Source organism: Rhododendron vialii, chromosome 10a (genome assembly GCF_030253575.1).
Source record: "Rhododendron vialii isolate Sample 1 chromosome 10a, ASM3025357v1".
NCBI classification, from domain to species: Eukaryota; Viridiplantae; Streptophyta; class Magnoliopsida; order Ericales; family Ericaceae; genus Rhododendron; species Rhododendron vialii.
This window is the reverse complement of record NC_080566.1, coordinates 24,944,373-24,971,067: the sequence shown is the minus strand read 5'-3', so window position 1 is coordinate 24,971,067 and position 26,695 is coordinate 24,944,373. Positions and strand designations below refer to the sequence as shown.

General features: G+C 40.0%; 2 protein-coding genes across 4 annotated transcripts in view; both read right to left on the bottom strand.

The window, feature by feature from the left end:
- Nucleotides 1-854: 854 nt before the first annotated feature.
- LOC131303024 (uncharacterized) lies at nt 855-1,703 on the bottom strand. The gene is made up of 3 exons (XM_058329817.1): nt 1,505-1,703; nt 1,225-1,444; nt 855-1,077 (listed from the first exon to the last, which is right to left on the bottom strand). The coding sequence occupies exons 1-3, from the start codon at nt 1,701-1,703 to the stop codon at nt 855-857; spliced, it is 642 nt and encodes a 213-aa protein (XP_058185800.1).
- Nucleotides 1,704-9,570: 7,867 nt separating this feature from the next.
- LOC131303407 (DNA topoisomerase 3-alpha) overlaps nt 9,571-26,695 on the bottom strand; it is a 42,468-nt gene continuing 25,343 nt past the window's right edge. For 2 of the 3 annotated variants that reach the window (XM_058330255.1, XM_058330254.1), the window contains 9 exons: nt 24,620-24,672; nt 23,082-23,181; nt 22,457-22,495; nt 19,025-19,103; nt 18,787-18,858; nt 11,199-11,282; nt 10,876-11,037; nt 10,184-10,304; nt 9,571-9,990 (listed from right to left, as the gene is read on the bottom strand). In XM_058330255.1, the coding sequence (XP_058186238.1) occupies nt 9,777-9,990; nt 10,184-10,304; nt 10,876-11,037; nt 11,199-11,282; nt 18,787-18,858; nt 19,025-19,103; nt 22,457-22,495; nt 23,082-23,181; nt 24,620-24,672 (924 nt within the window). In that variant the 3' untranslated portion in view covers nt 9,571-9,776. Of the gene's footprint in view, nt 9,991-10,183; nt 10,305-10,875; nt 11,038-11,198; nt 11,283-18,764; nt 18,859-19,024; nt 19,104-22,456; nt 22,496-23,081; nt 23,182-24,619; nt 24,673-26,695 lie in introns of those variants that run through there. The other variant, XR_009192027.1, reaches the window with a different exon arrangement.

Sequence of the window (26,695 nt, the reverse complement as noted above, 5' to 3'; positions counted from 1 at the left end):
TCCCAACCGCATCACATGTTGGCCATGCTTCACTTGCCTTTGGAGCAACCTCACCTCATTTTTCGTATAAGGTGCGGCCAATCCATGTATTGAATGGATTACGCCCCTTGGATTTTGTTCGTAATCCAACTCCATTGCTCTCTCTTTATCCTTAGGATCTTCCTGGATAAATTCTTTGAGATAACCACGAGAGACCAAATCGTCAAGGTGCCTTTTAAACATTTCACAGTCTTCAGTCATGTGGCCTTCGTAGCCCGCTTTGCGTCTTTATCTTCTCCCAGGGTTGGGGGCCACTTGAAGTAAGGCTGATTCTTTATTCAATAAAGAATCCTATAGATTGGTTCTTTCCAAACCGTATTTATTGAAAAGAAAGACTTGGGGTCCGGAGCCTGTTTCTCCTTGCATGGCTCTTTCTTAGCCTGCCCATAGTCTTTTCTTTCCCTGTAAGTTTTGGGCTCTGTTTTATCTATTTTCTTCGCAGGCCCCTTGGCTTGCTCGATAACCACTTTGTCATCCTCTCGGAGTATGTCATCCTCGTTCCTGGCATGTTGCTCTATCTGTTCCATTAGTTTTGCTAGTGTTTGTACTGGACTCATGTTCAATGATTTTCGCAACTCCTTAATCGGCTTGTCCTCTCCTTGCTTCATAATAGAGAGGCTCTCAAACATCTTTGGCGCTTTCCTGCTCGTCAAGAACTGAGCAGTGAATTCCTCGGCTAGCTGCCTCCATCCTCGGATGGAGCGCGGACCCAACTTATGGAACCAAGACAAGGCTACCTTATCCAAACTTGATGGGAACATCTTGCACATTATTGCATCATCCCCCTCATGCACAAACATTGCCTGTTGGTAGTGCTATACGTGTGCCACAGGATCTGCATTTGTCTCGTAAAGGATAAACGTTCCGTGCTTTACCCTGCTCGGCAATCTTGCCTCCTGCAATTTTCTTGCAAAAGGGGAGGATGCAATATTGCTAAGTGCCTTTCGTGCTGCTTCTCGTGCAGTCATGGCCTCGTCTTCTAGTCCCTTTGTCTTGTTGGGTCTATTCTTTTTCCAATCGGAATCAGGTCTCTCATACCTGTCCCTATGGTGTTTTCAAGTCCCTTCCTCCTCAAGGGTAGGACTTCAGCTTCTGCTCCTCCTTTTTCTTGAAGAAGCCCTTCACCGCTCTGATGTTCGGCTTTTACTTTTGCTCCTCCTTTTTCGTGGAGAAGCTTTATGTTGCCTTAGGGTGGGGCTCCTGCTCCTGCTCCTACTCCTCCTTCTTTGTGATGGAGCCTTTTTGTGTACTACTAGAGCCAGCCTGTCTCCCCTGGAATTTCTTCGTGAAAGTCCAGAGTCTTCTGGATATTCTTGGATCAGTTCTAACTCTCGAATCTCATGCTCTCGTTTCTTAATCAAACGAGTGTTTTCCTCGATTTCCTGTCTCTTTTTATCAAGCATATCTTCACTATTGTGCACGCTTCTCAAGTGTGCAACTGACTATCTCCCACGATGGGACTTACTCCTTCTCATGGATTCTGTGGCTGTCCTGCCCTCCCTATTCTTGGAGTCATCATGGACAGTCACGGGATGGCCCTTGCTCATCACCTTTTTCCCATGTCCGCCCTCAGGCTTTCTCGGAGTCCCTGGTTGAGATTTGTCTCCTCCCCCACCTAGCAGACTCTTTGGGTCGAGCGGCGTCATTGGATTCTCTTCCACCATGGTTGTTTTTCAGAGGAAATTTTTTCAATTCCCATAGACGGCACCAATTGTAGGGGGATGAAAACAGTTGGTGCTCAAAAGAGCACTAGATTGCAACGGCTAATCGTACCTCTTCACCGGAACCCTAGTTCGTCGTTGTAACCCTAATCTGCAAAACAGACAAGGGGCGAGCGCACCTTTGCCTCTCGTGGCAAAGGCCCTCCGATGCCTAAGTTAGTATCACGTACTAGAGAAAACCCTAATTATCAGTAGGAGAACGATATCAATGGAACATATTGCGTACCTTTTACCTCTAGGTTTACCTCATATTTATAGATTCATAGATGCCTACTGCCCAAGCATCCTTGCCGCCCTAGGATTCCTATCTCATATAGGAGACCTAGGATACTTTGGATTCTCGTTCCCTTATCAGTTCATTAGCTTAGCCCTTTTAGGACTCTTTTCCACAACTGGCCGAACATCCCATTCCCGTTGGGTATCTTTTTTGGATCCTACATTCTCGGGATCTCATTCCTTTACGAAATATTACTGTTCTGGAACCTTCTAAAGTATTCTCTCTGCTCACTTGATTGGAGTTCTTTCCTTGATCGGCAATCTCATTGCCGAACAGACTGCCTGGATCAGTCACTTCACATGCAACTAGTCATTTTATCAACTACTTGGACCAATGTCTTCTCAAGAGCTCTCCTCCTGTTCGGCCCTTTTGTTGCCGAACAAACTACTTGGACTAGTGACTTCACATGTCACTGTTCCTTTATTAGTCCCTTGGTCCAATAACTTCTCATGTTTACTGGACCAAGACCCCGTACAACCTTCCTGGACCAATGACTTCTCTGTCACTGGTCCACATCGCCAACCATCATCTTGCATGGCGACTGTCCCTATCGTATTTATACCATGGTCCCACGTACCACGTGTTCGGGCCTTATTTCTGCCTGTTCGGGAATACCTCCCTTTAAGGTTACAACATACTATTTCTCCACATGCCTATCACTTTAAGGTTCCCACTATTCCCACTCAGGACACCATTTACACTTCGCCTCATTTTTGACCTCAACAGTTCACATTCGTATCGCCCTTACTTCAGATAAGTCTCTCACCACATGCTTACATCAATCACTTGGCTCAAGTCACATCAATATAGGTTACCTCAAGTCTTGTTGTCCCTCTTACAAGATTCCTGTATACAGCCATCTATCTCAATTTCCAAGCCTAGAGATCTAGCCCCTTTACACAATCCTAGTGTCCAATTGACTTTCCGAGACTTCCATCTAGAAGGAGCGATGATCAAATGCCTCTTCCAACTGGATCTCATCGGTAGTCGCCTGGGTGTCCAGAAGACACATACTGTATCTAGACACCCTACCTATAACCCTCTTTTCCTAAGTCACCTTAACTATATATAAATCACTATGTAGGTCCATCTTGCCTTACCTATGCTCACTGTCACTACCTCCGTAACAATCACAACAACGACCAACCACAATTGTTATCGCAATAGATCATTACCTTTCCAAATACCTCATGACACTTTCTGACTCGATTTCCAACATACACGTCACTCTTCCTCTTTCTATACTCATACTCAACACAACTTGTATCACCCAGTATTCACTTAACGTATTTAAATCTTAATATGTAATCTACACAATTCAAATAAAAACACATCGAGCACTTATGTCGTAAGTCACAATAATATTCTATCCCTTTTTATCATATGCCAATAAATATCCACTTTCCAACATCATCATTGTCACAACTCACAACCACTACAACCATCAACAGAATGCTTCTTAACACGAATGGTTCAAAAATCTGACTATCAACAGCAATAGTAATAATAGCAACAAATGCAACCGCAACCACTACAATGCTATCAAACTTCGGTTCTCTTCTTCTTTTTTTTGACACAGGTCAACAACGTTCAACCAATCCACATAAACATTGATGCAATACCATATCGATGAACACACATCGGTCATGCAAGCACAAACAAGTTTTTCTTAAAAATATGCAATGATTTTTTTTTTGAACCCATGAGACTAAGTCTCCCCACTGTCTCTAGGTATTCAAACCTAATGCTCTGATACCAATTTGTCACGCCCTTGATTTTTAACATAAATAATAATCATTTACAATAAATAAAATCGTTACTGAAGTACCGATAATAGCCAAATTACATTTTTTCCCCTGTCCGCAAATTTAAGTTCAAATATTACAATCTTGGCTCGAAGCCTCAAGTTATACAAATACCAAAATAATCTTACAATTTACATTAATATTCCTTCCAAATACTACTTTGAAATCAAATGCAGAATGTCGCCGCTTTTATAGCTTCGAAAGGTATGATCAACAAGCACAACATGCATGCCATGCCATGCACTTCCATGCTTTGTACCTGAAAATGATAGGTTGAGCTACACTAGCCCAGTAGAGACATCTATACTCAAGTTATATGAAAATGCGATGACGTATGCACCAAGAGTGAATGAGTTTCAACAAATGAACATGAGATCAAAAGGGCTACCATAATGAACAGACGGACTAAGACTGCTGGGTCCTGGACTTCTTACAGATGTCCCTAATCGCTCAAACATCAACTAAGAGCAGCATCAAACTCACATCAATCTAAATATACACGACAATTTCTCAACCATTTTATGACTGCTCAAATGAATACCACAAATAACCTCATTATTCAATACCGTTTGTCATCAAGTCTCTTTTTCACAAAACTTTCCTTTTGATTACCAAAATAGTTTAGAGAAATCTCAAGACCATTACAGGTCAAGCTTCGTTGATTTGAGCTTGAATACCGGAGTCTGTTGATTTGTGCCCAAATACCGGATCCATTGATTCGCTCAAGAATACTGGAGGATTTTTTTATAAAAATGCTCTTTTAAAAAACTCAAATTTCTTCCTTTAATAAAACCTTGATAAAATCAACCATTCATTCCCTTTTTTAACAGCCACAGTCTCAAGTAACAAAGAGCCCAAACAACAACACAAACTCCCAAAGTCAATCATAATTCTCTTCATCATGCGCGACATTCAACTGTGTTACCACCCCTTGCGTCACAGTGAATTCTATCAACCTGGGTTTCCGCATTACCACACCTTGCGTTACAAGATCCTCAATTCATAATTATCAACTCACACATACACACATGCATTATCAATCCGTATACAAGAAGACAACATTTTCCAAGGTCACATTCTTTCATTCATCATCACATAATGTATTGCAAACTCATAAATACATCTCATTGTACATTGATAAATACTATAAGTTCACGCTATTCCTCAAAATCAATCATGACATCCTTCGTCGTGCACCAAACCCATAATGACTCCACGATACACAACCCGCTAGGTTCTAACCGAGAATCTTATAGTACGAGTGTCAAAGGAACTTAGGGATCTCAACAACACGAGACACAAGGATACGAGTCACAATACTATCCATCGGATCACTAGACAAGCTCATGTCTACTCATAACACTCACCACTTTATCCCTTATAGCCCACGGTGCTCCTATCGACCTTACAGTACATTTTCCTAACCAATGGTGTACTAAGATTACATTCAACGAGTTTCGAAGGGATTAGAACAATCAACAAATCTTTGAAACCCGAGTAATCAAGTTTAGGGATGGTTTGATAATGTTTAGAGTGCGTTAGAAGTGATCGGGAGTCAATACAATCGAAGGGGATTCAACATCTTCAAAATTGTTTTCTGAGCACTAGGTACCGATACCACAAAATATAGGTATCGGTACCAAACCAATCCAGAGAGCAATCAGAGGTCAAGGTACCGGTACCTCAAAAAGTAGGTATAGGTACCGGTACCAATGCATTACAGCGGGCGATTTGCAGAAAATCAAGAATGAATACCAATTCGAAATCCAATGAATTAAAACTCGATTTAGGCATATAATCATCTCATAAACTCATAACAAGAGTAAGAAATCCCTACCTCAATGATCAAAGATTGAAGTTCACTCGATTCGAGCAAGCCCTAGCTCCGAGGACTTCAAATCCAAGCAAAATATACCTCCTTCGAGCTTGAACGAACACAACCCAAGGCTTAGAACACTTAAGGAATACGATTTGGTGGAGGATCTTGGTGGGTTTCGAGTTTGGGAGTGAGTTTGTGAGTGAAGGAGTGGAGAGAGAGAGAGCCAAAGGAGAGGGAGAGAGAGACGAGAGGTAGAGAAAGAGTGAGAGATGGGATTTGTGATCCCCTACACACACACCCACATATATATACTAGCACACAAACCAATTACACTCACACTCCCTCATCTAACAATCCTATCATTTAAGACCCAAATCACATAAATTCCCAAATTTCTCATTTATTGAATATTCTAGCATTTATAAAACCTTCAAATCACTTCCCAAAAATACGGGTCTCTACATCCTTCCCTCCTTAAAGAAATTTCATCCCCGAAATTTGCTAAGCCAAGATCCACCAAGTCACCAATCGCAATACATAACCCTACGTCACTTTTCCATAATCTAACAATATGGTCCTACCGCTCAATAGTCAATCTCATATGCTTAGGATGCTCACCGGTTTCTCCTCAAGAACTACACCCACCTCTAATCATTCTCACGAAATCTCAACCTTCACTGACACTCAAATTCTAACACTCACTCCAAGATCAACAACTTATATCTTCTCGTTCTCCACACTTTGAATTCCACATTCTCTTTTTCCTAATCAATATCAACTATTAATCTAGAAAACCTCGAGTAATCCTTACGATACTAGAACTAAGGATCCCAACACCCAATGACTAGACTTTCTAACGCTCATCACCCCTGCTCAGTTATGAACACCAAGTCACCATAATCACACTCCTTACATCTTAAAGCTATTGACATCCTCTTCAACTCCAAGAGCAACACGTCTCACAATCGATCCAACTCTATTGATAATACAATAGATAGACACCGACACCAAGCACACATAAGACAAACCGCTAGTCCCTATTTCCAACTCACACCTCCATCTACCCACATAACTCTTCCCTATGAACTCTGCACAAACCTCAAATGTCCTTTCGTCCTTCTAACATTCAAATACAACCAAGGTTCTAACGCTTTTCCACATCTCTCATCCCACTCAGAATCACTACCAACTCCTGTTCAAGAAATCCAAATTCACTCCTTTGGTAACGTGTCCCTTCTACACAACTCAAGATGACACAACATTGGAACCATTCACGTAAACTTTCAAATCCACCATTTTCCTTAAACTTAGCTCCCCGCATATTACTGCTACTATTCAAGAGAAGACATACACCATATTCCAACTACAAAAATAACTCCTCACAGCAAATACCCACAGCACGGCAAAATAATAAACTCAAAATAATGCATAGTTAATTTATATTCTTCATATTTCCTTTCTACATCACATATTGAGGGTACCATCAGATTGCTATGTTTGGACCCGACGAAGAAAAGACTTCTTTCATTACACCGCGAGGGTTGTACTATTACAACGTCATGCCGTTTGGCTTGAGAAACGCAGGGGCAACATATCAGAGGTTAACCACCATTATGTTTAAGAGTTTACTCGGCAAAACAATAGAGGTATACATCGATGATATGGTTGTAAAAAGTAAAGAGAAGCAACGGCATATTGTTGATCTGAAGAAGGCTTTCAATATCTTGAGGAAGTATAAGCTGAAGCTCAATGCCTCGAAGTGTGTATTTGGGGTAAGCTCTGGGAAGTTCTTGGGCCACCTGGTGACCATAAGAGGGATAGAAGCCAATCCCGATCAAAAATAGCCACGCTGCAGAAACTTGAAAGCCCATGTACCACGAAGGAGGTTCATAAGTTAACTGTATTAAAAAAAATTTAAAAATAACTTGCGGTTTGAATTGTATTTGTAGGACCCATAATGAGTCCCTTAAAAATCATTAATTTCTTGCCCATTTGTTGTGCCCCAAACAGAGCCCTTGGCAGGAACTATTTAATTGAGAAGAGAGTGAAAGTAAAGAGCCTAATTATGTGTAATTATGAAACTTCCAACAATTGCGTGGAAGTTGTGTTCAGTCCATTCGACGGCTTTTGTAGCCAAAGCCTCAACCGCGAAGATGGATAAGATGTCCATGACAGTGAAGAAGAAGAAAAAGAGGAAGGCGGCGAGGGTTTATAGGGATTCGGAAACCATGTAGTGTACCCCTGCACCATAGGGACTATCCAAGCGTCCAAAAGTGTTTTTCAACGGTCCGGATTTAAAATAAACTCTCAAACTTTTCTTGGAAGAGTTTGTTTTAAACTCGGACTGTTGATTGATGAGATGAACCGCTGAGTGATGTACTAGGGTAGCCCGCCCTACAAGATCGCCAGATTCGGGTTTACGATTGGGTTACTCTCTAGAGACGATGAGGCAGAGGATTTTCATAAGAGAGATGATGAAACCCGAGAGAGAGAGAGAGAGAGATTGAAATCACTAGTATTTTCCCGACCAACATCAATATAGAGAATGGAGAGATTATTCAATGCCCTTGGGGCACCACGTGACGGTGCCCCAAGCCTCTCCCAACTATACATTGTTGTAGAGTCCTCACACTTAGTCTCGGACTCCACATAACTGTGTGATTAAGGAGATATTTAGAGTATGAGGAAAAAAAATGAAAGATGCTTCAAACCATTTTTTGAATATAAAATTACTGAAATAATTGAAGTTGATATTGAAGTACATAATTATTGAACTCAAAGTGAGATAAAATCTGAAATGAAGATGAAAAATAGAGATTTATGGTTGAAGTGAGCATGAATAGTGAACCTCTCAAAAATCACTTTTTGAATATAAAACTTTATTTTGATCCTCCCAAATAGACTTATAGAGGACATTGGGTTGGAAATACTCTTAAGTAATTTCCTGCTAAGGGTATTTTTGTAAAGAATGATGCTATTGACACAGACATTCTCACCACAGCATCTGCACAAATTTTAACGTAGGACCCACTACGAGTCCCACACAAACAATCCATGTCATTAATTAAATTTAAAATATTTTTCTAAGTGCCCTTGTGAAAAATCATTTCAATCCGATTACTGTAAGTGCTTGATTCAATCTTCTAATTTTTCATTCACATCAAAATATGAATGAAAAGCTAGAAGATTAAATCAACCATTTACAGTTATCGAATTGAGCTGATTTTTCACAATGACATTCAAAAAATTATTTCAAATTTAATGAACGACTTGAATTATTTGTGTGGAACTCATAGTGGGCCACATATTAAAATCTGTGCCGAATCTATGTAGGAATATCTGTGTTGACAGTCTTACTCTTATGTAAATAAAAGTGTGGGAAACTCATTGACATCTTCCCTCTTTTTATATTGGATAGATAGACAGATATAAATGAGGGTAAAATTGTAAAGTGAATTGACCTCACCATGTAATGGTCCATACTTTTTAGGGATGCCATGATATTGGGGGTTCTGATAGTTGGGACCATTGAAGTGGTAGCATGACCTAGTCAATGCCATTTTTCCGTAATTTTCCCTTTTAGAATTGCGGCGCATCGTTGTTTAGAAAAGTCCTTTAAATTTTTTACAAAACCCTTTGTTTCCATTTAAGAAATTGACTAATGTTAATCAATCAAAAAAAGTTTCTGATATTCTCTTAAAAAGTTATCTTTTCTTAGATAAGTGCTTTTTCGAATGCCAAATTTTTCATGGTTAAACTTGTAACATTTGTAAATTTATCATACTTGTCTTTTCTGTTGGGGTAAGTTTCCAACGAACTTACCCTTTCTGCATAGGATAGAGAAATGTTGTTTTTCACATAAAAATTTCTTTTAAAAAGAAATTTTTAGGGAGAGTGAGGCCTGCAATAAAAACAAGATAAGAAAAAAAAAATCGAACAAAGAAGTATTGAATGAAATACACAATATTAGACGAAATATAGGATCTTCTAGACTAACTACTTGGTATCACTTTGCACTGGAATAAAAATAAGAAAAAGACACTAGATTGTCCCTCCATCCCATAATCTATGAAAAATGAGCTGGAAAGAAAGATGGCCCAATTGAGGGACATCACTCACATACCACGACTGGGACAAACATTCGCAAAGTGGGATGGATCACCACATACATAACACCGTCTACCAGATACGGGGTCACCTGTTGCCGACATGAATGTTGTGTCAGCAGCAGCACGTCCGCTCCGGCCTCCCCTGCCATGCCCAATCCTCCCTACATTTGCTGGTTCCGCTCTTCTACCCCCATTATTGTTGCTCAGGTTATCCTCCCATCTGCAATTCAGGGGAGCAAGTGAAAAGTGTTTAGACTTGAGGTTTCCGTAAGAAGCAGGCTTCTTTATCCCATCAATAAATGAAGATGAGACTTTCGTCCCTTTTAAGAAACTGCTTTCATGACAGCTCATGCTTTGACAAGAAAATCAGCAGGCACGAAAATATGTAAGTACACTAGTCTAACTTGACATACACGAAGAAGTTGCACCCCTGTGATTGACAAGAATAAAACTTTCTTCCCCTGTTATTTGCAGTATTAGCAGTCCGCAAAAAACATGCCGAGCCACATGTTTCACAAGGAACGGAAGAATCTCCTGCATTATCAACAATTTCAAACAAATATAAGAGAGAGCATGCAGTCATACCAAAGAGTGGGTACTAGAGAAGCTGTTCTACATTTAACCATTTTTTTTTTTTAACTAGAGTTATCTTATGTAAGTGGTCAAACTCATAAACGTGTAGATGATTAAGCTAAGTGTCTCTTAGAGATGATGATGAACCCTGATTACCCAATATTCCGTATTGGTATGACGTGTAGGACACACAATTAATCACTTATTCTACGTCAAGGTGTACGAGCAAAGCACAACTGGCAGGAAGAGAATGTAATTTTCATTCTAGTTGAAACCAGCAATTTCTTCTTATGGCATCCAAAACATGTGGCTTTTTGTGCAGTTTCTCATCATGGTCAACTTTGCAAGGGACAATTTTGTGGGCAGGAAGCACGAATATCTTGATGACTGCCCACCTCTCCCTGGCTACATCCTTTTACCACTTCCTATATTTGAACTAAAATGGCACTTTATTTTAAAGTGAATTCTAGATAGTCTGGGGAAAAAAAAACCCTGAAAGTCTAGAGATACTGGGAAACATAAGAGATTTTACCATTCTGTTGGTTCACACCCTGAGACCGAGCCATAGAAGAGTGAGAAACTTGCGACGGGCAGACATTTGAAGAATGTCCATATTGCATGCAATGGGTGCAAGCAATCTGCCTTGGATTACGTTGCTGGTTACTGCTGGAGGTTGTAGTGGGTCCTGCTCTTGCTGGAGGATATAGTTCAAGAAAATGATTATAAGAATAAAGATCAAATTTCGTAATCATTAACTTCTTCTCGTGTGTCGTAAGATCTTGAACTGACGATAAAATATAATTCGACTTTTTTGCAAATGTGTTCAACTTAACCAAATAAGTATCTAATACATACAAGGTATGGTTGAAGTACTGCGGGAACCGGTTCCACAAATTTCTACCAACTGCTTCAGAATATCATCACAGCCACCAATGCAACCTGACAAGGTATGTAACAAAGTCAGTGTTTAAGGGGGGGTTAAATGCCATGCAAGTATGTAACTGAAACTTGATATCCATCTGAACTGTTTTTTGTGTCTCAAATAACAGGTAGTGATGCCTTTAATTCTCTACAAGAAGATTATGGGGTTCTCTTTCCTCTCAGCAATTGAAGCAGCATTTTCAATATGTCATGGACAGTTCAATTCTGAAAACAGTACCTGGACTGTTAGGTTCTTGTCCATGACTGGCAAATCCCTATCGGTTGTGTTTAACTGCCATTCCTCAAATATTCCATACACACGTTCTTGCTTCCAATTGTTGTTTGTGACTAACTGGATAAGATTTTTCATACCTTTCTACGGACGGGCGCAGCCCAAACACGAGGATGGCACACAATTAAACGGGATCATGTAACTAAACCCAAACTTACTGCTGGCTTGGAAATACGGTCAACATTTTGCCTTAAACAAGCTGTCTCATGAATCTTGCTTTGTGATAAGCCCTCAATAGTGTAAATACAAGGGCTTGTCTCTCATTTTTGTCACCCACACGCGCACAAATGGATTGATTTGAATGATAATGCACATACGGTGTGTTTTTGGTGTTTTCAGGTAAATCTAATACGACTAATCTACGCTTTGTCAGTCCGTTTACATTGTTACTTGGTATATTTTAGTGTTTTGTAATGTTTGTTGGCCTTGGAGATTGATGATAGCAAAAACGTGCAAATTGGAAGGTCTTACGAAGGGTTGCCGCGAAGATAGGCTAGCATTTATTCATTGGAGAAAATAAAATAGCAATAGCATTGGGTTTATGAATTTCACCCGTTTTCCACGTGAGCTTACAAGTGAAATTGTTTTTGTTAGAATTGTCATCTATGAAACAATACAATTAATTATGTGGTGAGCCCAAGTTGCATTACAAATTTTGGCCAAGAGTTGGCCAGAGAAAAGGGTTCTTGTTTCCTTATGCAATTATTTGGTGCACATACAAGGAATGGCAGTAGGGTATAAAATGAGGAGACCCACGCTATCACGAGGGTCAGTTGGAAAAAGCAGGAGGTGACGGAAAAGAAACAACGGCTGCTACGACAAGAGCCCATGGCCAGCTAACTCCATTCTCTAGGGGGAAGATGAAGCCCCGTACCAAGTAACTTTGTATACGTATGGGTTTAGCTTTTATTATTCGGATCGATTGTATGACTAAGAACCCGTTTCGTTTCGATGGGACAGAATGATTTTTAATGGTTTTAATCCATTACGTACTGTTCAAAAAAAAAATCCATTACGTATTTGTGTGCATGCTTTCAAATACGAGTTATACAATGGTTTTCATTGATTGTGATTGGAGTTCTGAGATAGATTATGCTCGTAAGATGGATTGTGCCGTTAGGCGTCAAGACCGTGTTATTGTGTTATTGAGACGGTCCATGCTATGGGATAGTCTATGTCTTTTAACAACTTAATTATTTTCTTGATTATCGGAAGGGTTTGCAAGCCCTAGCGATAATCCCTTCTTATTCGAATAATTAACTTAGCCTATGCATGTTGGAGTTACGCGGTCGAAGTGGATTCGAACCCTAGATTTCCTCTCCACTCGTTACAAACTTTAAATTTAATTGCTTCTCTTAGTTTAATAAATTCTCCAAAATCAAACAACCAAACTTTCTTTGCCCGAATTAATCTAGAAATTAATCGAATTTAGCGTAACTTAGCCACACTATTCCTAAGGATCCATACTTGGACTTAGCCACTATTCTTTGAGTAGTTGTTAATTCTCGATTTTTATAAATATGTTTTTGACACAGTCATGGATGCCATGGATAGTCCCGAGTGTGTCCAAGTACCCAAGGCCACGTGACACTCCACCACCGAGTCCCAAAAGACATGAAAAGAAGCTTTCAAGCATACTCGGGATGCCCAAGGGTCAAGGGAAGTGAGGGAGATGCGAGGATTTTACCAAGGCAATTCATCTTCCTACCAACTGAGGATGTAATCGTCATATCTTTTGACGTACAAAATATTTTTGATCCAAACCACTTGGGTTAGAAAGTAGACTCAACAAGCTTTCCAACGGTACAAAGAACACGCAAATCCGAGTTCATTTAGATTGCTCTTCGCTAAAGAGTGAGCATTCCGCCTTGTTTGCTCAATCTCCGCCCAAAAAGAGAGAGAGGGCATAACTATCACCTTGTTGGTGGGAGGTGGACTTGATGGCAAGAAATGCACAGCATCACTTGCTTAACTAACAGCATCACCTGTATAAAAGAAACAGCTCCGAAGAAACAAATTGGGGTTCCTTGTCAAAAGCTCCCTAGATCGGCCTGACTTGAGGAAGGAAGGGCAACAAAGAGAAAAGCAAGCAAAGAAGCAGCTCCGAACCTTACTGCTGGCTTTTTGCTTTCTTGGAGGAGGTTAAGAAGATTCAACATTTCAAGAGACCCATCTTTCTGTCCAATTCGATTCTCCATTCAGATTCTGATCCTGATCTTGATCGCCGAGAGGAAAAAACCACACCTTGATCATGGCTCAAGACCGGGTTCGGAAAGAAAGGCACTACTATATTCTCAAAGATCACAAGGTGCTGAAATGGCAGGATAGCTTTTTCTTGTACGACCGATCGCTTTTCCTCTTCATGCATACTTGACTAAAAAGCTTTCAGCCTTCTCTTCTCTGATAGGAGGACATAACTATACAATTTTATCCTAAAAACCGGGGGTTCATGCCACTCGGTTTTTCTAAGTCATTTCAATTCCGAATCACCATTCATTGTTTGAAAAACTCGCACTTGATCTGTGTCTCCCCAATCATAGTAGGAAACTCAAGGATCTTTAATTCCACTCTTCTTTCTCAGTGCGGTATAGCATCTACTAGCACAGGAAGTTTCCTTTTTGTTTCCAGCTTCAAATAGTCACTAAATTTCACTAAATTGGCCCTAGTTACTCTTCGGAATGGTGTAAGTGTCCGGAGTGAACCCGTGAAGTTGTGCAAAATCCAGCAAGCAGGGGTATCGATACCCCAAGTCTTGGGTATCAATACCCAAGCCATTCCAGAGCCAGACAACACTGATATCAATACCCCAACACTTGGGTATCGATACCGAAGCCACTTCGCGAACAGTTTAGTGGCAATTTTGTAATTAACTTATTAAGGGGTATGTATACCATCCTTAGTCCGTTTTTTGGGCATCTACCCTTTCCCACTCTCTCTACCTCCCTCGTAGGTTTAACTCAAAACCCATGTCTAGGGCTTTGATTTTAGCATTGATCTTGTAATTTCTTCAACAATCATGTAAGTACTCTTAATTTCAATATATGTTTTAGTTGTTAATCTCGTTTTTCTCCATGTTTCTAGCATTTCCTTCATCTTTCTTGCTTAGTTCATCTCTAATGGAGGGGTAGCCTCCTTGGGCTTGGTCATGGGGTGATTTTCATCCCAGGACTTAGGTGTTTTAATGGCTTCTCTCATTTCCAGTACTCAATGTGGTTTGTGAATGGATTAAGTTCATTTTTATGTAACAAAACCTAGGGTTGTTAACCTCTTTGATTATGTGTAGGCAAGGACTCGATCTCTTGCCACATATAATGCTTGGAGCTATGTGACTCTAAGTGTTTGCCAAAATGCCTTAAAGAACTTGTTGAGCTCTAATTTTTGGTCTAAACTTAGGGTTGTTAACTTCCTTGATTGTGTGTAGACAAGTCTCCTTGGCACATACAATGCTTGGAACCATGGCACTCTATGTGTTCGATAAAATGTCTAAATGAGTTCCCTTCATTTCTAAATCCCATTGTATGAGTTAAACTTGATTTTCATGGCTAAATCTCCCAAGTGAGATCAAATGACTTTGGATCTCACTTGAGTAATTAAAGAGAAGCATTGAACGACCTAAGTTATGGGCGGAATGAACCCCTAGACCTTGCCGCCTTTAATTTCTAGTCAAACTTCATTTTCAATTAAAGTTGGGAGGTAGAGAGAATTTCACCCATTTCAAATCCAAAAGTTGGCGGTCCTAACGCTAAAAACCCTTCGTAAATCAAACCTCCGGCCTAGCTCCATTGGCTCTCTGTGGATTCAACCTCGGACTTCTGAGTTTATTATGCTACAACCGACCTAGCCCTACGCTTGGGGCGCTCTTTACTACGGCACACAATTAGGTCACAAGCACTTTGTGTTTCTGGTCCTCTTGGGTATGAATTCTCTCCTCAAAACGTCCTCCTTTTGGAATGTTAAACCGAGTCTAATCCAAGACCTGTGTGGAAAGCAATCTGCATGGAAGAGATCTTCTTATACAATGTCTAATTTGGCTCAGCGGGCTGGGAACAAATCTTTCCTTCTGTACAATATATAGGCTTCCAACAGGGTGCCTAGGTCCTTTATGCAATGGTCCTTGGCCCAAAAGATTATGATGTTTTGGGTAATGATGGAAATTTGTCCTTCAACCAATCCTCCATTTTACCGCTGCAAATTCTAGGTCTTCTAATTCCTACTCTACCTTTAGACCAAGCATACATGCATGTTTTTTGGAATTCAAAAACATGAAATTGTTCAGCTAAGGGGGCCCATTGTCGTCTTGTGCATATGGACCATCCATACGATTGTTCTAAACCGACTTGGTCTTGTCTATGGTGAGCACCATGCCCTTCTAAAATCACATTCTTCTTGTGGAAATGTGCTCTCAACTGCCTTCCAATCACCAACAATCGTCCTTGGCTATCAAATTGCCATTTGCACATAAGGTGTCATACACTCTGAAACATCCATCATACCAGTTGTACTGGTTGGGCCAAGGCCATTAGGAAACGCATCCACTCGTTTGACCTTCTAACTTCTTCGATCTTCCATTTTGGAATGGGCCAAAATATCCAACCAACACTTTTCACTGGTACATTCATCAACTACTTGGATTCTTTGAAATGCAAAGAGCCACTCACAATTCCAAAACAGCCCCATTCCCATTAAAACCGACTTCAATCCACGAACTACTTCATTGCAGAGTACTAATTCTTGGCCAAACAAAATAGTCCAAAAAATTCACAGTTAACCTTATCCGTTAGTCGTCTCCCTGTCTGAACAGAATAAAATTAAGGGCAAAATCTATGCAACTCAAGGGAATTCATAGATTTCCAAATGATAGGGGCCTAAATCGCACCTGGACCAAACCAAAAGGGGGATTAAATGGATTTTTCCCTAAAATGAAGTACTGATGGTCGTGTTTTATCCAAGGATGGTAAAGCAAGCATTGGAGGGGTTCCCAGGGATTGCTTTGGACAATGGTGTTTAATCAAGCTATTAAAAACACAACGAGCCTTATTGCAAAGGTAAAGCAGTGAGAATGAGTCTCTTACTAGGATGGGATCATAGTTATACTGCATTAGATTTCAAAGCTAATTCCAGCATTGCTCATCTATTGCTTATTGGGTTACCTTGTACTTCACCATGGATTTCTCCTCCCGTTTTTAACTGCAAGAATCTTCTACCCCAGAAATGGGATGTCTGAGTGACTTGCATTATCAGGAAAGGAAACTTTGTAGCCGCTTGTCTGGAAAAAAAACAGTAACCTCTACTGGAAGTCCACAAATGCTCCCTTTTCTACCGAATTTGTGTATCAATGCTTCTTTCTTTCATATGTTCGTGGGATGGCGACCCGTCACCCCACGTTTTTGTGTAGCCTAGCACCTTCTATACATACATATATAATTGTTCCTTGAGATTTAATTATAAAAAAATTCATAAGTACATAACATAGATAGTAGTAATAAAGTAGGGCATGACAATTTTAGCCAAAAAAATCTTTACTACATTTATCTACAGCTCATTTCACATACTCAACCTCAACCAGCAGAGAACAGAGCATGAATACTTCTTTACAAGCTAGCCATATATGGCATCGCATGCACTCATCTCCAAAACATATCCCCTTCTCACATTACCAAAATACCCACCCCCCCCCCCCCCCCCCCCCCCCCCCCCCAAAGCTTTGCACAATTGAAACCCACTCTCTCTCTCTCTCTCCCTCTGATTCGGACACAACCAAAAACCCACGAACATAACCAAAAACTATTCGGACAAATCAAAATCACGACCAATTTGGTTTCCAGAGAACTAAGAACGAATTAAGATGTTACATTTGCAAAAAAATGCCATGGCTGACCTTGTGATTTGGTGTAATCTCATGGTGTTGCAATTTGATTCAAAGGGATTTGAGACGGAGATAGAAAAGGTGGAATACGGCAAAGAAGACGGAGAACGATGTAGGGGCAGTGGAATTTGTTATTGGAGTGGATACGGTTGTCGATCTCAGCGACGAAGGAGGGATTCCATGAACTTTTGTAACAAAACCATGGGAGCAGAGAGAAATAACAGGTTGAAGATGGGTTTGTGTGTGTGTGTGAGAGAGAGAGAGAGAGAGAGTTTGGTTTGACTTAAAAGTTATAACCAAGAGCAAACTAGGAATTTGACACAATTATACGTTATCTACCCCTCATCCCTTTGTAAAAAAAAAAAACCTAAACAAACCAAATAACTTTTAATCTCCCCTTTTAAAATAATCTCCCCTCCAATCATATCCACCTCTTAATCCCCCTCTTATTTTATCCCATTCTCCCTTCCAGAAACATATCCCACTAACAAGCGAGCTGTAAAGTTCTAAATGCCTACATTTTTCAGTCAATCGCAACTAGTGTTTCAATCTTCGTTCCCCTTGGGCTTTCTGAACCTTCAATCAAAAGCCAAGTCCATTGTCCCCACCTGTCTTTGTTGCCAAGAGCCTAAACAAGCTACAGATTAATTCCCCTTTTCCATATCAAATCGCTTATACATGCATTCATCCATACACAGAAGCCAATAAACCGCTTCAAATATTCTGCTCGTCCTTCATATTCTTCAGGCTTAGAAATCTGTAGTGGGGCCCGAGAAAACTCCAACGTGACCGACTCCACTATGATTACTTTTCATTCTTCAGGCTTAGAAATCTGTAGTGGGACCCCAGTGTTCTCCGTAAAAATCCCTGATGGCTACTAGTTTATACTTGAAGACAGAACTATTTCTGGAAGAACATCCTAAAAACGATGAGTTGGCCACCTTGTACACTCTCTACTGAGGAGGTGAAGCGGATAAAGCTTGCCGAAGGCAACTTTATTAGTTATACCTTGAATAGAAGTCATTCGTTGCCAGTCTACTTCTTCCCTGTATGGCTATTTCTTTGGTTGTTCTGCTTGTGCTTGATGTAGTTGTTGAGGATCTCACATGATTGGTGTAGCGACACCATATTGTAACTCTTTGAATGTAATACTCTTACTGTTTGCCATTAAAAAAAATCACAAAAAATAGAAATAAAGAATATACGTTGTGTGTAACTGAAAAGATTTGGTAGGCCTTAACTTAATTCATAAATTGAGCTCCATCAAATTACGAAAACTATACTTCTGCTTTATTGTAACAAAAAAAGCTGATGCAAGAATGAAATTAATCCGAGTTCTTACATGTTTGTCAAGCAATGCATACCTAAATGGTCGACATTGTAGTTATGTGGTATCTCCAGCCGTCGAAACTTAAACTGAATCATGAAAACAGGGCCTGTGAAACAACTATCTAATATCAGCACATCAAAAGACATGAAACGAGAAACTGAGAATCACATAGACTATAACTATTACCATCACATAATTAAAGCTTAATGCAAATAATAAGACAAATTATTCTAGATAATAGGACAGTAAACAAGAAGCGGCATCTAAATAACCTGGAGTGCATATGCTGCAAGTATTAGTGGTAACTGCAGCTTCAGCTACGGATCCAGGAAGCCAGACAACATTCCTACACTGAAAAAATGTAGTAGCAAGTAGTTTTAAGCAGCAAAGGGAAAATGAACTCTGAAAACATAAAAAAAAAATTCACTAGATTCGAATTGCAGTTTCAGGCGAGAGAAACAGAGAAGAAGCAACTTGAGTTTCTCCTTAAATGTTATTCACCTTGACCCATCCCTCAACAATCTGACATTACAGAGAAGTTTTTTACTATGGACAAAATACTTGCTGATATCTAATAGCAGCATTTTAGATAAGAAATGGAAGGCAGTGCGCTCTCCCTTTTAGAAGCAGGAAAAGAAAAAGGTGAAGGTAATAAGAAAACATCTGTTTTGGAAATGGGAATCAACATTAATTGATACATGACAATGATAATAAGGTACGCAAGAAAGCATATGTTTTGCAAGGACACTCCTCATTTATTGCATTGCATCACTTACACGGTTACACCCCCAACAACTTCAAAAGAGGATAATGACCCGCCAAAAATCTACCCAGTTAACAAAATCAATTCCTTCTTTATTAAACCGTTATGGCCTGTTTGTTAGATGTGGATAGAAGCTAGATATAAGCATTTACTGGATATAGAAATCCGGGGTCACTATATCCTGTGTTTGTTTCTACTGTTGAAGCCGGATATGATTTCTCCAGGACAATTTAATCCCCCTCCAGCCTCCTTATTTTTGGACACCACCCTCCTATCCAAAACATATCCAGGTGATCTTACCAAAAACACCCCTGAGCGGGCTGAGCCCCTCTTCACACATCATACAGGGCGAGAGAGAGAGAGAGAGAGAGAGAGAGAGAGAGAGAGAGAGAGAGAGAGAGAGGGAGGGAGAGAGGGAGAGAAAGAGAGAGATGTTCGTCGGCCGGAATATTACGAGGGTGGCACCCCAAATTACAAATTAAAAATAGCCAATAACTTAACATAAATTCCAAAAATGACTTCAATAAATCACCATAAACAAGCCAAATTACAGAATAGAGTAGTAGGGAAGGGGAGAGCTCATGGAGAGGATGAGATCAAAGACAACAACAGAGCAGACGAAGGAAACGAATGTGTACTCCGGTGATGTCTTCCCGGCGACCTAGGCCTCCAGTGAATGGAGGGTTTTGCCATACTCTAGCTTCACCAATGCCATGATGTTCGTGTTCATCTTCTTCTAATTTGACCATCTTGGTTGCGTCGATCTAACCCATGGCCGGAGTTGGGTCGATCTAACCCATGGCCAAGGTTGCGTCGATCTAACCCATGGCCAAGGTTGCGTCGATCTAACCCATCGGCGGAGTTGGGTCTGAGAACCCATGGCCAGAGAGTAAAACCAGTTTGAGAGAGAGAGAGAGAGAGAGAGAGAGAGAGAGAGAGAGAGAGAGAGTAAAACCAGTTTGCGTCATCTAAACCATTTTGATTTTCTCACCCACGGTTTTGATTAGTACTTGTCCAAAAACTAAACAAACCAAGCAACTCTTAAACCCCCTTCTAAAATAATCCCCCTCTTATTGTATCCCCTTCTCCCCTCTAAAATTTTAACCTCCAACAAACGAGTCGTTAGAGAGACGGTGGTTTGGATCTTTTCATCCAAAGATACCCCTGAAGTTCGTTATATGACTCTCTCTGAGTAAAACAACCAAAAAGAACCCCCCAAATTCTCGGTAGAAGGTATGCATGGCATTCAAAACCTTAAAATGATACACTGCATGCAAACCTAGAAAATGATTCACAATCATGTAGCTATCTTATTTGTCAACTGTGGCTACGAAGACTTAAGTGGGTCTTTAGCGTGTACCTCTTACTCGTCGATGTCAACTCTTCAACTTCTAGAATTCAGGGTTCTCTGTTGAAAAATCTCCCATGATCAAACTTTGAATGCCTAACACACCCTCACATCAAAGGAGAAGAGGGGAAGACAAGAGATGCTGGAGATGGAGGTATAGAGAGTGATTGAGAATATGAGTAGGGTTCTTTGCTGCTCTGCGAACGACCCCACAGACATTCTTAGAGGTTAAGTGGTCAATTTTCCTTTTCCGTTGACAGAGTTGCAGTTTACCAATTATGGGTACATTAGGGGGTGTCATTGTCCACTTTTGATGTTGATGGAGTGTTAGTGATTGTTGAAGTTTGTCCCACATCGGTTAATAATCTCCTCAAAAAACTAGTATACGAGTCTGGGCGGCCGCTCAACTCATTGCCAATTGATTCTACGTTAGATGCTTTAACATGGTATCAAAGCCAAGGTTTTGGAGAATTTGTTCCCCTTGTTCGTACCATAAGTGCATCATTGTTTATTGTGATCCATGTGTTACGGATTGTTTGTTTACCTCTCCACGTGTGAGTTAGGTGTCGCATATGCGTGGGAGTGTTGGAGTTTGTCCCACATCGATTAATAATCTCCTCCAAAAACTAGTTTATGAGCTTGGGCAGCCTCTCAACTTATTGTTAATTTGTTCTGAGTTGGATGCTTTAACAGTAATACATGCCAATAGATGAAGGGGTAGCCTAAAAGGAAGGATTGGCTTAGATAATTGATCTCCAAGAGAAGGATTTGAACACTATCTATAAATTGCACCTCCATCTAATCACCTGAATGAACTCAACCTGAGTAAATATCAATCATGGATCTCCCTTTAGCATTCATCCAAATTCTCAGTCTCCAACATTGATGGGAACAAACAAATTGTTCCCAAAAGAACACAAAAATAAAACAAAATCAAAAGATGTGCAACCAGCCAAAGGAAGCTAGGCTGGATGATACATAATACAACCAAGCTTGGGCTGAAAATCAAAGCAGAGAAGTACATCTGGCACTAGCAAGTACAAGCTAAAAGAATGTTGTCTAAGATTCCTTAGTAACATGCACTAAACATGGATGAATGTGCCATGATGATAATTTCACTCAAGATTAAGAGGCCACCAGGATAAGACGAACCAAATTGGAAGATTTCCAAGGTAGTAAAAAATCAGCTCTATCCAAGAGGGAGAAAACTAGTTCATGTAGGAATATCAACTAATGTTGTTGGTTTGACAAGAACTTCAGCATAATGAACATAGATTTTTTTCTCTTTTGTAGCAATTTTTAGCATTGATGTGGCTTATTTGGAGAGAGCTGCATCGAAGGCATTTTGATGGTGTTGAGATTTCTATGCATAGAATTAGGTCCTTTGGCTAGTAGTTTGTGTGGTTAGGAATCGAGAGAGTGAACTCTCGACCAATTCCTTGATTTCATAAACCTTTTGATACACAATAATGTATTTTGTTGTGAGTGGCACCCCTAAATGTCGTCTTTGAATGTCAATTATAACACAATGCAAAACAGAATACCAAAGTAAAAGACATTAATACATTAACCATATCGAGGACAAACACCTACTTGTGGAAAGCCCAAGCACCCAACCATGAAATTTCCATCCTGCAAAGAGGGAGCCAATTCTTAATGTGAGAAACAGTAGCAGGTTTACATCCTTAAATGCCACCAGATAAAAGTTCAAACAAAGCATTCAATCTATTAAAACACCCATCTTATTTGAAAAGGAAACAAAAAAAATATATATCCTACCATTTCAAGAATAGATTTATAGGAAAGGATGGAAATAATTGAGAACTTTAATCTGACAGCACACTCTGTTGAAAACAGATTTTTTCTTTCCAAGGAAAACAGATTATAGTTCTAAATTTCAGACATTGTACCCAAGAAATGAGATGAAAAGCAATGATTTATCATTGCCGTATTTCACGTGTTACACAAATGACACTGACCTATTTAAGAGAGCAATAAAAGAACTATGTGGCAGTCTTAACAGCAATGATTTTACCACATGGATATGAGATTCATTTCAGCATAGAAGCTATGTGGCAGTCTTAACAGTTAACCTAATCAACCAATTACGCTGCATAAATATTCGCATCACCTCAACTTTACTGATATCTGGACATAGCATTCCAAGAAAATTGCAACATAAGAAACTTCGAGCAGAAATACTGCCGCCAATTCTTACCGGTTTCCTTCTAAGCACCATGTCTGATTCCTGGCAAACACCACATCGCCTAGTGATATCTCCACCTGCTTGCTGCTCATCTGCACCTGATCTACCAGATCTGTGAAGGATGGCAGAAGAATGTAAAATAGCGTTCCATCACAAAGGCGCTGCAATTGAGCCGAGGCTTTCCTTGCCAAACCGAACATCTAAATTCGGGCTCAGCTCGCCATTTTGTCAACATGCTTGAGGTGAGTTTGTTTGGCTCTGCTTATGAAAACACATCTATGAAGGGACAAAGAAGAAATTTGAGCATTCATTCGAACTCAAAACAAGTATAAGTTCTTTTTGATAAGTAAAAGAGTAGTCCATCAAAATAAAATCAAGATTATTGCAGCCAATCCAACAACAAAAATCAAATTTTTTTCAAGGATTGTCCTTTTTCTCGTTGCATTAAATCGTTTCTAGAACTTGGAACATAAACTAACATATCCAGTGTTATTTCTTTTCCTAACAATGGCAGCCTGAAGCCAAAGTAAAGAAGATGAGTTATGCATTAGGTAGGCAACCAGCACGTAAACATATTGCTGTATTGCTGATGAAGGTAAAACCAAAAATTCATGGAAGGAAGGATTTGCTTAGGTAAGCCCAATGTTCTAAAAGTCGCTAGGGGCTAGTCGGGCGGTCGGCCACCTTCAAGCGATTAATCAGATTAGTCGGCGATTAATCGGTGCATATTAATTAGTAATCGGTGATGAATCATTAGTCGGACCTAATCGGATAGGCCCCACCAGCGATTAATCGCCGATTAATTGCTTGTTTTAGAACACCGGGTAAGCCTAAAATTCAACATGATGACTCCTCCATACATCGCAAAAACTTTAACTAATGGACGTTTCAAATTGTTTCGATTGACTTGCCAAATTAAAAGGAGAAAATACAGATAAGTGCCAGAGAAATTAGGAAGACAGCTAAGTAACTGCCATGTGAATTTTATCCATGTATCAATAGATCGTTTGAGAAGGAATCAGCATATTAATTACAATAAAAATATCGTTTTAAAAAGTTGAATTTTTTCTTAAAAGTAATCTCTCTCAAAATTGAACCTAAGATGTGTTTGTAATTAAAAAATGACCACTTTCGTGTCTCCCTGGTGCGTCCCCAGTTACAGTTAATAGGAAACCCCACCTTCCATGTCCCCCGGCGTGTCCAACACATTTAGCGCAACCTATTTGGAGTGTCGATGCTTCATAAGTTACAACTAACAAACTACTACCCAAACCCTAAAGATTGAACTTACTATTCTAAAGAATCTCTTCCGTACTAAACAAGGGATTGTTTGGAGGCCTTATACTGTAACGAGACGAGCTGAGCCAACCTTGCTCAAGCTATGCTCATTTAACTAAGAAGTCAAAATTATCATGCTCCAGCTCACTCAGCTGTTACGAAATGAGCTTGGCCAAGCATCTTAACAAGCCAACCTCAAGCTGTTCATGCAAAGCTCATTTCATTTGCAGCCCTGAATACCATCAGAGGCACTTGAGAAAGGGATGGAAAACCTTTCAAAGAAAACTTCCATGGCTTCAAATAATTTTGCTTTATTCGACCGTGCCTGCAAAAATTTCAGCATAATTCCTCAAAGCCATAAACTATTAATATTGAATCCAGTAGCATGGAAATATTTTTAGAGTTATGTTCCAGCAAAGAATAACAAACAATAGCAATAGCAATGTCTAATGAGATCATTTCGGGATGGATGTATGTTTTGGATATTCTTGGAAAGAGTCGGTCGTAGGCACAATGTAGCTGTCATGATCCATATGCTATGGTACTTTCTTGGACTGTCAATTTCAGGTTATAGTTTCAGCCAAAGCCTATTTTTGTTTAACCTTGCCTACTTGTGCGTTTTTCATGAAAGGTATGACACCTTTTGAGTGCCCAATTGAGAGCTTGAATGCATGGTGACCAGATTCTCGAGCCAAGACTCATGAAGCTTGGGAGGACAAATGATGAGGTGAGATGAAGGTACATCTCCATGGCCTTGTCCTGCATTGCTTGGTAAAAGGAGTAAAGTGCCATAATAAGAGTGAGCTTGGCACCTACATTGTACAACAAGGTCTAAGGCCATGCAGGCTTAGCCCAATGTAAAGTGCCTTAATCTATGCTTGTGTCCCAAAATTCCCAACCATTTCCATTGCTTGCCGTGTCTTATCTATGTTCCATGTTCATGTCCTTGCTTGGTAGCTTGAAGCACGATAAACGGTACACACTCATTGCATAACAAACGCATTGCATGCACTGTTAAGAAGATAATGAGGCCACATCAGAAAGTTTTGTGGCACATCATCGTAATGATGCAAACGAAATCAAGGATAGATTTCCATAAGAGTGATAAATCCCTCAAAGGGGAATATAAGAAGCAAAAGCTCTCAAATGTCTATTATCAATAAATCAAAAGTTACCTAATGAGCACTCAAAACTCCTATTTATAGACCCTCTACTGACATACATACCCTTAAACCTACGGCATCATACACACCCCCACCCAACTTGTCCTCAAGTTGGACAACATGACTCAAGACAACTAAATCAAAGAAAACATAGAACTATAGAAGTATTTATTATGCAGCTCCAAAGTAGGCATGCGGCTGAATTTCCTGGATCCACGCATCACCCTCAGCACAACCAATCTTCAATATGAGCTTCTTCTTGTATACATCCTCCAGGGCCATACTTAGGTGTGAATGGCCCTTAGTTGTGAATAAGCAATCCATTTGGCATGTCTTTGGTATTGCAAAACACCATTAAAAGATCTCCAAACACATACTCCCAAAATATTCTTAGAACAGTCATCATTCGAAGATATAAGAACGTGCACCACATCATACCCAAGACTCGCTCGAGTGAACATCATACCCAAGGGGTCTTCAAATTATCCCATGAGTGCTTCTGCTTCTTTTGGTAAAGTCCAAGGGATGGGCATGGAGAGAAGTATTGGCTTAGGGACCAATGTACCACAAACTAGCACATCTTGCAATTGGGGAACCCCATGAGGCAATACGTTGTATCAATCCTCGACCTTTGGTTCAACCAACTCTTAATCAAATAGTGGAGCTTCCAAATCATTCCCACACTCTTCAAGTTGAGTGTCTTGTACCAAAGGCAACTTGAAACTCAAGTCTTGAGAGCAATCTTCAATCTCAAGGTCACAACTTCCCTGTTCTCCATAACCCTCCTCCAAAAGTTCCTCACCATCTTGTTTAGGCCTAAGGAAACTTTCCTTGAGCATATCGAAAAGCATTCCCTCCTCATTATCAACACCAAACTCTTCTTCAAATTGTCATACATGGGAACAGCATCTCACCACTAGCCCCAAAGACAAGATCATCCTCAACATCTTTGTAAAGAACTGCATTTTTTTTGAAAATCATTTAAAGGTTATATAAATGTAAGGAATTGAGGAAAATGTGAAATGTGGTGAATTTATATGATTTGGGGTTAATGTGATGGGATTGCTAGTGGAGGGGTGATACTGTGTTTTGTGTTGGAACATGTATATATAGAAGTGTGTATGTAGAGAATACAAAATCTCACACACCCACACACATCTCCCACGTCTCTCTCCCTCTACTCTT